At 43.8% G+C, this 14,432-nt stretch overlaps 1 protein-coding gene across 6 annotated transcripts in view; it reads right to left on the bottom strand.

Moving 5' to 3' along the window:
• LOC105023826 (voltage-dependent L-type calcium channel subunit beta-4) overlaps nt 1-14,432 on the bottom strand; it is a 31,710-nt gene that overhangs the window by 271 nt on the left and 17,007 nt on the right. For 3 of the 6 annotated variants that reach the window (XM_020051558.3, XM_020051559.3, XM_020051560.3), the window contains exons 2-13: nt 6,913-7,032; nt 6,214-6,336; nt 5,849-5,970; nt 5,570-5,619; nt 4,907-4,926; nt 4,388-4,468; nt 2,550-2,608; nt 2,308-2,408; nt 1,920-2,140; nt 1,733-1,828; nt 1,411-1,581; nt 48-109 (exon numbers count right to left, since the gene is read on the bottom strand). In XM_020051558.3, coding sequence (XP_019907117.1) covers nt 80-109; nt 1,411-1,581; nt 1,733-1,828; nt 1,920-2,140; nt 2,308-2,408; nt 2,550-2,608; nt 4,388-4,468; nt 4,907-4,926; nt 5,570-5,619; nt 5,849-5,970; nt 6,214-6,336; nt 6,913-7,032 — 1,194 coding nt within the window. In that variant the 3' untranslated portion in view covers nt 48-79. Of the gene's footprint in view, nt 1-47; nt 110-1,410; nt 1,582-1,732; nt 1,829-1,919; nt 2,141-2,307; nt 2,409-2,549; nt 2,609-4,387; nt 4,469-4,906; nt 4,927-5,569; nt 5,620-5,848; nt 5,971-6,213; nt 6,337-6,912; nt 7,033-7,284; nt 7,467-14,432 lie in introns of those variants that run through there. The other 3 variants (XM_020051556.3, XM_020051557.3, XM_020051561.3) reach the window with 2 other exon arrangements.

Below are 14,432 nucleotides of genomic sequence, written 5' to 3'. Positions count from 1 at the left end.
ATAAAACAGAAAGTGTTTGGGAGAAATAGCGAGGGGGGGGCACTTACCCATGTCTGTTGCCGTGGTAGATAGATTGTGATCATTCTATCAACTCTTGAGTCTCGGAGAACTACAAACACATAAAGGCACGGAGGAATGAGGAAATAGCTAGCGGCAAAATTACCACAGGTTCATGGTCAGGTTATCTGGTGGAACCACATCAATGAGATGCACAGCACAACTGCAGAGTGGGAAGACCTGTGTTGAGTGACACCGCTCCAGGGGCGCTGTTGGACTATTTTCAGTGGGAGTGTGTTGTTTGTTTATGTCTGTCTGGCACCACACAGTCTAGCTCTCCCCCTCGCTTAAGAGATCGGTATCTCCTCCTGCTCGTAGTTGTAGCCAATCAGACTCCCCCAAATCAACCCGCCCATGGATCACTGATCATGTACTCTATGTCTGGCCATTTGCTGCTAGCGTCCCTAACACAGAACAATCTTGACATCACTAACATAATATGTAGCTCAACTATGATAACTGCTGGTCTGTTTCAACCTGTAAACCATGAAGGCTGTTGTCACATTTTCTAGATGAAACCCCCCCACTGCTGAATGATAATTGATCATGCTGTAAAACTGAAAGAAAATGAAGAGCAATCAGCAATATTACAAAAGCATCGGTAAGGAAAACGGTGACAAAAAAGCTGCAGGGCACCACCCTGGCACTGCAAAGGCAAGGCAGTCCCACAAAACACGCTCACAATCAAGGAATCTCGTGAGAAGTCACAGAGAGGCTAACAATCACTTTGAAGTAGCTACAGAGTTCAGCTCCACCAGTCAACCATACCAAGACCTCTGCATAACACTGGCCTGTATGGGAGGGTGGGAAGATAAAATTGTTACATAATAAGTACCATCTTAAAGCATGGGAGTGATCCAGCTATAATGTGTGAAAAGGTTTTTTGGTCAGAAGATAGAGCTTTTGGTCATAATCATAAAGTTCTATGTGTTGAGGGGACCTAACTCTGACAATGTCTCAACTAATACCATCCCTACAGTGAAGTAAAGTCTCTCATAAGCAAGGGATTGACATCTTGTTAAAATCAAAGGAAGAATGGAAGAGAAATACTACAAGAGAACTTGCTTCAGTACTTCAGTAAAGAACTAACGTTCGGCAAGACAATTATCCCAAGAACAAATCCAAAGCAACTTTGGAGTAGCTCAAGAACAAAAATATGAATTTCTTTGGTCAGGTATTGGAAAACTTCAGCAAGGCACTGTAACTACCACTTTACTTTGGAAAATAACTGACAGCTGTCACAAACTAGCAAACATGGGTCACAGACTTAAAACCACAGAGCAGGGTTGCTCTGTTGAAAAGTGGAACGTGACTTAACGGTCATCTCATCGCACAGTTCTGAGAGGAACACACCTGTTGGCTGGAGTTAGCGGAAGGCGGAGTGACCACACTCTGGTCCAATAGGGGGTTGAGGGGGGCGGAGCAGGGCAGGTGAGTGGCGCGCCAGTAGATGTCAAGGTACTCTGCTAGGTGTTCACATGCATCCTCTAGCTGGTTCTCATCCAGGATAACGTCAAACATCTCCTGGGGAAGCAGACAGGTGGCAAGGCCCAATGCAATTGAGCATTACTGACAAACTACCATAACAGTCTGGTATCTTAATGGCAAATGTATAGGAGTGCTGCACAGCGTGGAGATTGTTTTACATTCATTAGTGTTATTTATGATTACATACGGGTGGACACTGTGCTAGCTTGTCTCCTGCCATCATCTGTACGTTCAGGTGTTTACTTTGAGATTTCCCACGAGATTTGATGAGCCTCTGAAGAACCTGGAAGGCAAAAAGAGAAAAAAAGATTGGCTGTCTGACTGATTGGCTGGTTGGTTGACTGGCTGGCTGTACTCATGGTTAACTGACTGACCGTTAACTGGCTGACAGGCTGGTTAACCGGCTGGCTGTGTGTCTGGCTGATTGGTTGGTAGTGAAATACCTTTGGAGAGGACACCTTAACGTAAACGATGATAGGAGCCAGGGATGTTTTGAGGAGCTGTGCTGGGTGGTTGATGGTGTCTGCATCCAGCACTACCAGCTGAAGGGTCTTGGCCAGCTCAAAGATCCTCTCAATCTCACTCTGGACCTCAGCTGTTACCGCAACGCACAGAAAGAGAATAGGCAGAAAGAGAGGGTTTGAGGTCAGGCAGAACATACCAGTTAAAGGAGGAGATACTCTTTAAAATGTTTGGTTTTGAACTCTAGAGTGCCAGTGTTGAAGACGATGAGGGACCCAGGATGAGTCCTCTTCTATTCACCTAGACTGGAGCGCGTGTTGGATCTCTCCATGATGGCCTTCTTGTTTAATACAGACCTTTTGGCCAATGACAGATCAGCAGTCACCCGTGTGATAGAGATTCTGGAGAGAGAAAATAATATTACAGTTCATTTGACAATTTAAGAATACACTTTCAGTGATATAAGTGGAGACACTTGATTCAAATTAATAAAGGATGTTTATAAAGCAGTTTTCCAGTGTAATGCTTCAAGCATTACTCACCTCCCATCAAACCTGTGTTTGAGGAAGTCAAACAAGGCCTTCTGCATCATGTCTGTTACCTGGTAGACAGAGTGGAGGATTGATTGGTTAGGAACAGAGACACCACTGACCTCTGAATATCTCTCTCTCTCTTTGTCTTTCTCTGTCCCCCCTCTCTGAAATACTTCGAAAGTCAAACGGGGAAAATCTGCGTGCATTATTAAATAATGACAGACTGCGTGTGCTTCCTGTTTGTGTAACTGCAGGTTGTAGACAACGTAGGTCAATGTGGTTTCCCTTCCATCTCAGCGAGGACCCCTCAGTCTAACTGGCTGTGGAGCTAACAATGAAAAGGGGAGGAGCAGAGAGAAACATTCCTTTGGCCTAGCCTGTGTTTGTGGTTGTGATCTACATCCATGTCTGCATGTGGGGACCACATGTTGGGTCCCTACAAAGATAGGATAATCGGACATATACATCCCATAAGGTTTTTCAAAGGTCCCCACTAGGGAAAATGTGAATTACAGCTTAGGTTAAAGGAAAAACTTGCAGTTGGGCTTAGCACTGGAATTGGTTTAGGCGTTACCAGTTTCGTTGAAGTTAGAATGAAGGTTTGAGGCTAGGGAATAGATCTCTGGGTGATGGTTAGGTCTCAGGTTAGGTCTCAGGTCCCGTCAAGGATAGAAAGATATATGTGTGTGTGTGTGTGTGTGTGTGTGTGTATATGCGTCAATGTATTTTCCAACAGGCCTTCTATATCTCACTGTATCTTGTGAAACTGGGTTTGCAACCAAACATGCATTGTGCTACTGCTCTCCTCTCAAATAGAAAGGAGTGAAAGAGAGAATAGGATAGGGGTAGAAAGAGATGTAAAAAGGAGGCTAATAAAGGGAGAGAGGAGAGGCAGAAGGCAGAGAGGAGGAGAGAGACTAGGCTGATGTAGGCCTCCCCAAACCACATCACCAGAGAAATGCATAAATATTTCATAAAACAAACGGCTTGGCTCCAAGCCTCCGCAGTCACGCAGGAGAAAGTGAGAGAAAATGATGAAGAAGAGCGAGATTTTACTCAATTATAAGCCTCATAATCGTGCCTTTTCAAGGTCACTGCAGTCAAAGTGCATTCTATATCATCCACATGTTATTTCTAAGACATTTGCACATCAAGGTAAAAACAAATGTTTAATGCAATGCTATTCCAAAATTACCTCAAACATCAAAAGCTGTAGGGAAACAGTGTTTCTAAGACAGAATTTTCTGTTTCAAAAATTTTTTTTTACAGAGCACAACAACATGTGATTTTTTTTAAGCAGCGTTACACTGGCCTTGAATCTGTAGGTATCTAAACAAAGTTATTTCTGGGAAGGTTATAGGTTTTCATCATGAAGCCATAGGGTTTAAAGGCTAATTCTGTGTATAAATCCCATAAGGTATAAATGGGAGGGTGTAGGTTAGAAAACAGTCAAAAGAATGTGTCATCCCTCCATGGACATTTAATTTGGGTGGCAGAAATTGGTTATTCAGTGTTCTAGCACAAGGGCTCCTGTAGAGAAGCCTGGTACATTTTATGAACCCCTCTTCAATTTAACATCTCTGGACATTTGATTTGACTGATACATTTTTCCACATCATGAGTAAACAACAACAGATATGTTGCCTTCGGGTTGAGGCATTATGGTTTAGCGTCCGGCGTTAGGTGCTACGAGGGCTAGGTTTACGTTTAGGCAAAACGGTTATTGAGTTTAAGGTTAGGGTTATGTTAAGTTTAGGGTTCCGGGATATTCCTGGGTTTCTGTTCCCCTCATGGGTAGAAAAACAAATGCATGCGTGTGTGTGTGCGCATATGGACCAGCCTCTCACCTCGTAGCCTTTCAGGGAGGGTCCCACTAACACGACTGGTCTCATGGAGGGAACTACATCGTAGGGAGGGAGATGCTCCGTCTAAAGCCGGAACGTACACACACAGGGACAGTTTGGAACTGGCCAGGAGCACTTCACAGAACCTCCTGAGATTCGGCAAAGTCTTACTATGAATGCAATGATACCAGTGTAGAAAAAATGAAACCACAAGTCAGTCCAAACCACAGAATTCGCTCATTTAACGCGGCGTACGTTAAATACTGTGTTCTGTAGCGATGTGACTCTACGGTTAGCAATAAGATGATGTTCCAAGTTCCTGATACAGGGCTGGTTTGTTCTAAAGAGGGTATTCCTCTGCAAAGACACTAATGAGTGTAGCAGTGGTGGTGTCATCACAGGCTTAGTTTTCACAAAGTCCACCAGTGCCCTTAAAGAAACTCAAAACTGAGTGGAGCACAGTGCCAATATGTACACATCCATTCTGAATACACAGTAGAATCATCTCCATTCCCAACGTACCTGCTTCTGCTTCTGTTTGGCTTGTAAAAGCAAAAGAAATAAACATTTAACATATATTTTTTTAATTTAATGACATGGAGATTGGATCGGACAGGAGCTCCTCTGTGAAATGATTCACTGAAAAGTCAAAAGAAAATGCTATGCTGTATGTTGTGTTGTTTGATACTTTGGTCTGAAGTCACAGTCAGGTAGGCCATATCAAAATGTAGGGTGTTGTGCAAATGAATGTAATCTGAAACTGGTTTGTCACTAACCAAAACAGAGTCTCAATGCTAAAAATAATCCCTTTTCCCACTTGGTTCCCAGCTGTGACCCAACCCATTGGTTTCTGGAACCAACCAGACAGAACCCATCGATTCCTTGGCCGAATCAGAAATTGTAGAGGTGTATACTGTTGTTTGGCTGGATCAAGGAGTTAGGGTAACCAAGCAAGTGAAATCCCAATAGAGATGGGCGTTCACCTAAACTGTGGAAATGAATGCGTAATGTGTTTCACTGGTATTCACTGGGTGTCTGTTAAGCATGTTGCAACACCTGCTGAATTGGAGGATCTCCATGGTAAACACAAGATTGATCTACTAATTTTGAATGAACATGGGAAAACCGGGTGATTTTGGCATGAGAGTGTATGAGGAGATCAGTCGTTCAACAGTGTTTGCATACCTGCAGAAGGTGGTGTGGTCCTCCATCCGGACGATGCATTTGCTGCTTTCCTATGGGACAAAAACAACATGGCGCCGATGAGCAAGATGAGGACCAAAGGACTATAAAGTAAACAGACCTCTCTCCGAATCAATGGCATGGCTCTGCTTCCATGCCTCTTTATGATGTCAAGGTATATTTTTCTAACCATAAAGGAGGATAGGATGGGAAAGAGGAAACAGAGGAAATACTATTCGGAAAACAACATTGTGGATGTAGCAGGAGAGGATAGACACTGACCTCTGGGCTTGCTTCTGTTCCTGTTTGATCCTTATGGCTTCCAGTTTCACCGGGCTGGGGATGAAAGTGATGTCCGCCCCTTCCTTAACCAGCCGACCAATCCACCAGTCATTGCTGTATTTCTGGGAAACAAAGAACCATTTTGAACGCCAGTCAGGTCAAAATCTAAATCTGTTGTTCTGTCACTGCTGCTTCATTAGTATACCAGCAGCAGTGACAGAGATGCCTGGTGTATTCTGGGTCATATTGTCAATGTGGACCAAAAACACTGGCAAAACTAGACAAATTGACCGTTAATTTTTTTTTAAATAAGAGGGCAAGGGTAGCCATATTTGTCATGCGGAATGCATTGAATTCTCCTTCACCTCTTTTATATGAAGAAAGTCTTTGGTTTCAAAGTTGATGGCAGCTCCTTGTACAGGACAGTCCTCGTCTAGGGCTCCACAGTAACTCACATTGGTCTTTACTGCAAACGCCACCGGTTTGGACTGGGGAGATCAGAGACACTCATCAAACGGGTCCTCACTGGGATGCCGCGACCCAACAATATGCCATCAGGCTTATTGATTTTATTTTTAAAAATCCTCAAAGTAACACCTAGCAACAGACACAAGTACCTCAAACTATCGACAATAGAAACACAATAATAACCGAAGCCTTGTCCAGTGGTCCCCATGACCGTGGGCTTGGTGGAAGGGCTGACCTCTGCTTTGTTTTTTATTTAGCCTTTATTTTTTTGAGGTAAGTTGCCTGAGAAACACACTGCCATTTACCACCCGGGGAAAAGTGACAGGGAAGAGAGAGGTTAAGGGTTTCACCCCTTTGCCCTTTGAATCTGCGGTGGCGCCTGGCGACTCCCGTGCAAAACAACTCCACTAAGTCGAACCAGCCACAGTTATCTCCAGCTTCATTCCAGCCGTGTGCTGTTTCAAGCCTGATTCATACCCGGGGAAAAAATATGTTTGCCGTATTTTTGTACGCGGCCTCTCACTCTTCTTTAATATTTACATTTTTGTCCATCTTCTCCAAAGACACATTTTTTTCCTCCAGTATGCTTTCCCTACCTTGGCTCTCTCCAGCTGCAGTTGGGCCAGGCGCTCGGCTTCAAGCCGACACGCCTCGGGATCGTCCTCCAGGGACACGTCGGAATCCGAGGGTCTACTGGCGTAGGAATCGGCTGAACCCTAGACACACACAGGGAGGGATAGAAGGATGACAAAGAGGGAGAGGGACGGGCAGAAGAGAAAGAGAGAGCAACGGGGGAAAGAGAGGAAAAAGAGAATGAAGTGGAGAGGAGAGAAATGTGAATGGAGAAAGACAAAGCGGTTGGAGAGAGGAAGAGTTAGAGAGAAGATAGTTGGGGGCTACTCTGTCAGTACAAATTACTCTCAGTATCCCAATTTGCCATGTACATTTACACACACTCAGAATATTACTTGGTGTAACGGTGTTGAATCTATGTGACATTGACAAGTGCTCCCCACTGCTCTTCTCCCTGTAGACCAACGACTGCACCTCAAGAGACCCATCTGTCAAAACGACTGAAGTTCGCAGACGACACTACGGTCATCAGCCTCATCCGGGATGAGTCTGCCAACAGAAAGGAGGTTGACCAGCTAGTTCTCTGGTGTGGTCAGAACAACCTGGAGCTTAACCCACTCAAAACTGTGGAGATGACTTTGGACTTCAGGAGGAGCCCCCCCCCCCCCACTCTGCCACCCCATCACCATTCTCAACAGCCCTGTGTCTGTAGTGGAAACCTTCAGCTTTCTGGGATCCACGATCTCCTGGGATCTAAAGTGGGAACCCAACACAGACGCCATAATTAAAAAGGCCCAGCAGAGGATTATGCAACCAAGTTATTGTAAGGTTTTTATTTGTCATTTTTCCCCCTCAAAGTTTTCAGTTTGTTTTTCAATTGAATTGTTCACATTATAGGTCACATTAAAAGTGGAAAAAGTTCTGACATGATTTACCTTTGACTCATTCTTTTATATCACAAAAACCTGCCATTTTCACAGGGGTGTGTAGACTTTTTATATCCACTGTACTTCCTGCGCCAGCTTAAGAAGCTTAACCTGTCCATGAAGCTATTGATCCACTTTTAAACAGCCAGTGTAAAATCCTCCAGTCTTTTCTCTGCACATCCATCACTGTTTGGTTTGGATCTGCCACAAAACTGGATAGGAACAGACTACAACGGACAGTCAGAACTGCAGAAAAGATCATTGGTGCCAACCTGCCCTCCATCCAGGACTTATACAAAACCAGAGTCAGTAAAAGGGCAGGAAACATCACTGCAGATCCATCACACCCTGGATACATCCTGTTTCCCTCCCCTCTGGTAGGCACTACAGAGCAATGTACGCCAAAACGAACAGACACAGGAACAGTTTCTGCCCACAGGCCATCACTCTGATGAACAGTCAACTTAGTGCCAGGCACAATCCCTGTACAACAACCCAGTAACTCTGACCCTAACATCCACCTGTCTACTACTTATTTTCTTTTGTCATCCTGTAATTCAGTGCTGTTCATACTGCATATATACAGTATTAATCATATCCACCTACCTCATGTACATTACACCTGCACAAAAAGTACTTATTTATTCATTCCAGCATCGTTTGCACTCTGCCCCATTACACGAGATATATACAGATCACATCCACCGTCATTATGTAAATAATATACCTGTACAAAAATATTTAATTCCAGCATCCTTTATACCCTGATCATTGCACTATTGTCTCATCCGTCTTACTATGTTATTGTTTTGGTTTATTATGTGTATTTATGTGTGCTGTATATTGCAGTCGGTGACTCTTGTTGAGTGTCCTTTGATTAAGTTTTTTTATGAGTAAGCACATCATGAGCCTGTATAATCCAGAGTCAAATTCCTCATATGTGTACACACACCTGGCCAATAGAGCTGATTCTGATTCTGAAGTATGAACAATGTGTAATGAGCATACGAGCTAACTGGAAATGATTAGTGACTATTTATTGTAAATTCATTCCAGCGCTATTGGTGTCAACCTAGGAACAAGTAGATTTATAGGATGACTGAACACTTTGACAGGCTGATCATGGTCTCTGTGGAACAGATGGTTGCTGGTGGCCACAGGATTGTCAAAGGAACTTTTCAGGTGGTGTTATTTTTTGGTCATGACTGACCTGTAGTACCAGGGACTGGGATTGGTCAGCTCTTATTTCAGCGGCTGCGATTGGTGGAGCTGCCTGGATACCGCCTTGGTGACGGTTGTGATGATGACCTCCCAACTGAAATTTGGGTGAAATGAGGGTCCCCAGGAATTTATCTTGGTTTTTAGTCTGTACTTCGTAATCTGTCTGATGTCTTGACAAGACAAGACAGGGGCAACAGTTTTTCCAGCCTGGTTCCAAACAGGTGATATGCAGACACTATTCCCATACTAAGCTTTTTTTTGGACTCTGTGGAGGGAACTACACATGTTCTCTGGTTCCTCGTCTGTCGGTGAGCAGGTTCCACTATATGGGTATCCACCTTATCGATTCAGAGGCTCACAAGTTCACTGGCAAACCACGGCTAGCCATTGCTGTGTGATACAAGCGTTTTGATGCTATTCACATTTCCCCTCATATGTTCAAGTAGGATGTAGCATGTGACCTCATCAGTGTGAATGGGTATTTTGCCACAGTTGTCATTGAATAAGTCTCAGTCTGTAGTGTCAGGCCCTTTAGTTCCTCAATGGCATTGTGGGTCTATTTCCACACTATGTGTTTTGACCAGCTTGGTAGTATTTACATTTTGGTTTGTCTGCAAACAGCGTTGCATGTTCTAAGATCTTTAGGGGTGGAGAATGTTAGTGGCACTGTGATATTCCCCGTTAATAGTGCTATAGACATGGTTCAGAATTTTAGCACAACTTGTCGGTTACCAGTTGCTTGTATCTGGGAAGATCTTGTTTAATAAGGCTTGTGTCGTTGAAATCCCCTGTAATGGTGAACTTAGAATTTGCGTTCTGACTTTCAACCTCATTGATCTGGTCAGCCAGTAGCTGTTGAGCTGTGGTCCAGCAGGCACTCAGAGCCATCCATCCATCTTCTTCCGCTTATCCGGGGCCGGGTCACGGGGGCAGAGATGCCAATACTTCCCTCTCCCCAGACACTTCCTCCAGCTCTTCCGGGGGGACACCGAGGCGTTCCCAGGCCAGCCGGGAGACATAGTCCCTCCAGCGTGTCCTAGGTCTTCCCCGGGGTCTCCTCCCGGTGGGACGGGCCTGGAACACCTTCCCGGGAAGGCGTCCAGGACGCATCCGGAACAGATTCCCAAGCCACCTCAGCTGACCCCTCTCGATGTGGAGGAGCAGCGGCTCTAATCTGAGCTCCTCCCGGGTGACCGAGCTTCTCACCCTAAGGGATCGCCCAGCCACCCTGCAGAGAAAGCTCATTTCGGCCGCCTGTATCTGGGATCTTGTCCTTTCGGTCATGACCCAAAGCTCATGACCATAGGTGAGAGTAGGAACGTAGATTGACCGGTAAATCGAGAGCTTCGCCTTACGGCTCAGCTCTTTCTTCACCACAACAGACCGATACATCGACCGCATTACTGCAGAAGCTGCACCGATCCGTCTGTCAATCTCCCGTTCCATCCTTCCCTCACTTGTGAACAAGACCCTTAGATACTTAAACTCCTCCACTTGAGGCAGGAACTCTCCACCAACCTGAAGTGGGCAAGCCACCCTTTTCCGACTGAGGACCACTAAGAGCCATGTAAAAGCCAAAGCGACAGAATATGTGGGGTGAACAGTAAGGTTTGCAGTGGATGAAAATTGATTTCAGGTCAGAAAAGCAGGATTTAGACAGTATAGTGACGTCCTTGTGCCAACTTTGACATAAAAACACACCCCACGACCTTTGGATTTATTGGACAGATTCAAATTGCGATCAGCCCGTTACAGCTGAAAGCCAGTTAGTTCCACTGAAGCGTCAGGAATGGATTTGTTTTGCCAAGATTCCGATACGCAGAAAGCTGAGGGAGAGAAGTACTTTTCTGTATTAATCAGAAGTTTTAGTTCTTCCATTGGGAACAATTTACTTCCATATATGGAGTTGGGATTCATGTCGTGAATTGGGTTAACTTGCCACTTGACATTAACATTATTTTATGATTTTGCTAGCCTTAGCGGAATTAACAAACAAAATAAAAACGTCCACGCTGTTAATTACTGGTCCCTCCTGATTAATGTTTGTAGATAAACATCAGCCACCTTACCAACCTTATGCCTTTCCATATTATTCGAGGAGCCAACCTAATGTAGGGGAGACCGGGGATAGACATTTCTGTCTGTATCTTGAAGCTCTTTTAAGCCAGTGCATTCAAAATTGCATACAAACTAGTTACATGTGTCTGCTATTTGGTGGCTTAGCTGTTATATTTGTAACACAAACAAAAAATGCGTGGTTTAGTCTCAAACACCAGGAGTGAATCGTTACAATTCACCCCATAGTCTGGGTCTGTTGTAACACACCATGGGGTGAAATGTAGCATAATAAAAAATAATTATGACAAAAAATTATATTGAAAGCTTTTTATTTCAAAACATTAAAAATTACTTTTTAACATAATTGGTGTGTGTGTGTGCATGTGTGTGAAGTATGTTAGTTACTGTCATAGTTGTGAGACATTTGAACATAATTCATTTAAACAAAATGAGCATTACTGAATATTAGTTTGTGTTTGTGCTTGTTTGTTACCGTCAGTCTAGGCATACTATATAGGCTTACAACAAAAATTGTGCATATAGTAGGTAACATTTTAATTGTTGTTACAACTAACCCAGACTCTTGTTATTACAACTAACCCGTGTTAAAACCATCCCAGGTCTCCCCTACTGAAGAATTTGAAGAAAAATAACTTTCAGACGGGAATACAATTTTGCATGTTACAAAACAGAAGAGCCTGAAAAATACATACATAAATCAGACATCACGACAAACCTGAACCTGATCCTGAAGGCTAGTCTTCTAGTATTTAATATAATTTTTAAAAATGAATTAAATAACTTTTTTTCAAAACATTCTGTCTTGTTACAAGCAACCGCATTGGCATTTTCCTTTTGCTTGATTCAAGCATCTTTTTTCTAATTTCAAGGTTGTTTCTTTGCAGTAAGATTGCGTCAGACACTTGCCGACTGTGATAGCCAAGCTTGTAAGTGGGCCGAGGTCTGTAACTTGGACAAGCGAGTGCTATCTTCGGTCCTCCTGTATTTTACCACATATCCATACATACTGTATCAAGTACATACAAATGTCGTCTAGGTTTTTATTTGCCGATGCTCATGCCTCTGAAATGCTTACATATTGGAGATTGAATCTAAACATTGCCAAGATCACATCCCACAGCAACAGTAAATCACCACAAAATGACATCCATACCTTTAGGGACATGAACAGGATAACCTGCCAAAGGGACATAAAACTCAATCCTGTCTTTAACATAATGGGTAAAGACAACTGTTAAAGGGACAGTAAACTAGCCCAACCCTGTCTTTAAGACAACTGTTAAATGGACAGTAAACTAGCCCAAAACTGCCTTTAAGACAAATGTTAAAGGGACAGTAAACTAGCCCAACCCTGTCTTTAAGACACAGTTAAATGGACAGTAAACTAGCCCAACCCTATCTTTAAGACAACTGGTAAAGGGACAGTAAACTAGCCCAACCCTATCTTTAAGACAACTGGTAAAGGGACAGTAAACTAGCCCAACCCTGTCTTTAAGACACTGTTAAATGGACAGTAAACTAGCCCAACCCTGTCTTTAAGACAACTGGTAAAGGGACAGTAAACTAGCCCAACCCTGTCTTTAAGACACTGTTAAATGGACAGTAAACTAGCCCAACCCTGTCTTTAAGACAACTGGTAAAGGGACAGTAAACTAGCCCAACCCTGTCTTTAAGACAACTGTTAAATGGACAGTAAACTAGCCCAACCCTGTCTTTAAGACAAATGTTAAAGGGACAGTAAACTAGCCCAACCCTGTCTTTAAGACAACTGTTAAAGGGACAGTAAACTAGCCCAACCCTGTCTTTAAGACAACTGGTAAAGGGACAGTAAACTAGCCCAACCCTATCTTTAAGACAACTGGTAAAGGGACAGTAAACTAGCCCAACCCTGTCTTTAAGACACTGTTAAATGGACAGTAAACTAGCCCAACCCTGTCTTTAAGACAACTGTTAAAGGGACAGTAAACTAGCCCAACCCTGTCTTTAAGACAACTGTTAAAGGGACAGTAAACTAGCCCAACCCTGTCTTTAAGACAACTGTTAAAGGGACAGTAAACTAGCCCAACCCTGTCTTTAAGACAACTGGTAAAGGGACAGTAAACTAGCCCAACCCTGCCTTTAAGACAACTGTTAAAGGGACAGTAAACTAGCCCAACCCTGTCCTTGAGATGCCTGTTAAAGGCCGGAGCAGAAGACACTCCCTACCCCATTATGTCAGCTCAGCCAGCTAAACCTGTCATGGGCAAAAACACAGCATGTTGTCCACTCACCGTCACGTCCTCCAACCCCACAGTCTGCTCAGTCCAAGCAGACCTCCACACACCAGCGGCAGACTGACTCCTCACACGCCAGACTGATACACACCCACACACCACTGCCAAATATAGCTCCAAATATAGCTCAATAACAACCACACAGCGGCAGGCAGCAGCTTTCTCTTTTTTCACCTGTGTGTCTCTCTCTCTCTCTCTCTCTCTCCTCACCCCTCCCTCCTCCTCCCTCCTTTTACCTTCTCTATAAACATTTCAGGAGGCTCGACTCCGGATCGCAGCTTCCCTCTTTTTCATCTTTCTCCACCTGCCTAAGCCCCATCCCTCCCTCCCTCCCTCCCTCCCTCCCTCTGTCTGAAAACATTTGGGCACCAGGCTGGATCCCACGGTCCAGAGAATCGTGTGGATATCATTTAAATATCAAAGCTTGCCAGAGGGTCTGGTGCCTAAAGATACTGACTCCACAGGAAGAAACAAAGCACAATTAGAACGAAATATGCTTTTTTTCAGTTTGGTTAGTGGAGTGGTGGAAGGTCATATTGTGTAGTACGTTGAAATAAATAGAATGTGTGTGTTCTAGCATATCATCTAAAATGTGTTCATCTTTTATAACTTGCTATAAGCATCTATGATCTTTGAAATGCCTCATTATAATAATTTGTATTGCACTGAATAGGAGTGGCTGATTCATTGTTACATGTTAGTACAGGAATGCACCAACATCTGCGGTTGTGTGAACCGGTCCTCAGCTACGCTGGAATCACCCAGGGGTATGGATTTTAAAGTGGAACCCAAAACAAAATAACCAACTGTAATATCATGTTCAGCTATGTATTGATTAATATAAAAACACAGAAAATGAAAAATCCAGCCGAGGCGTCTTCCTAGCAACCCTCCCAAGAATGCCATTTCGATTCACAGGTTTTCTTATTGCACAGTAACCTGAGATGCAGCAAAGGAGGTCTGCACATCTCCACTTGAGACCTCCATTCCTCTTGGCATGGCATGTTTTTCATTCACCTGTATGGGTCACACCAAACTGGCCAG

The sequence above is a fragment of the Esox lucius genome, chromosome 12 (genome assembly GCF_011004845.1).
Source record: "Esox lucius isolate fEsoLuc1 chromosome 12, fEsoLuc1.pri, whole genome shotgun sequence".
Classification (NCBI taxonomy): domain Eukaryota; kingdom Metazoa; phylum Chordata; class Actinopteri; order Esociformes; family Esocidae; genus Esox; species Esox lucius.
Note: the sequence above shows the minus strand (reverse complement) of the source record. Positions and strands in the feature narration are given on the sequence as shown.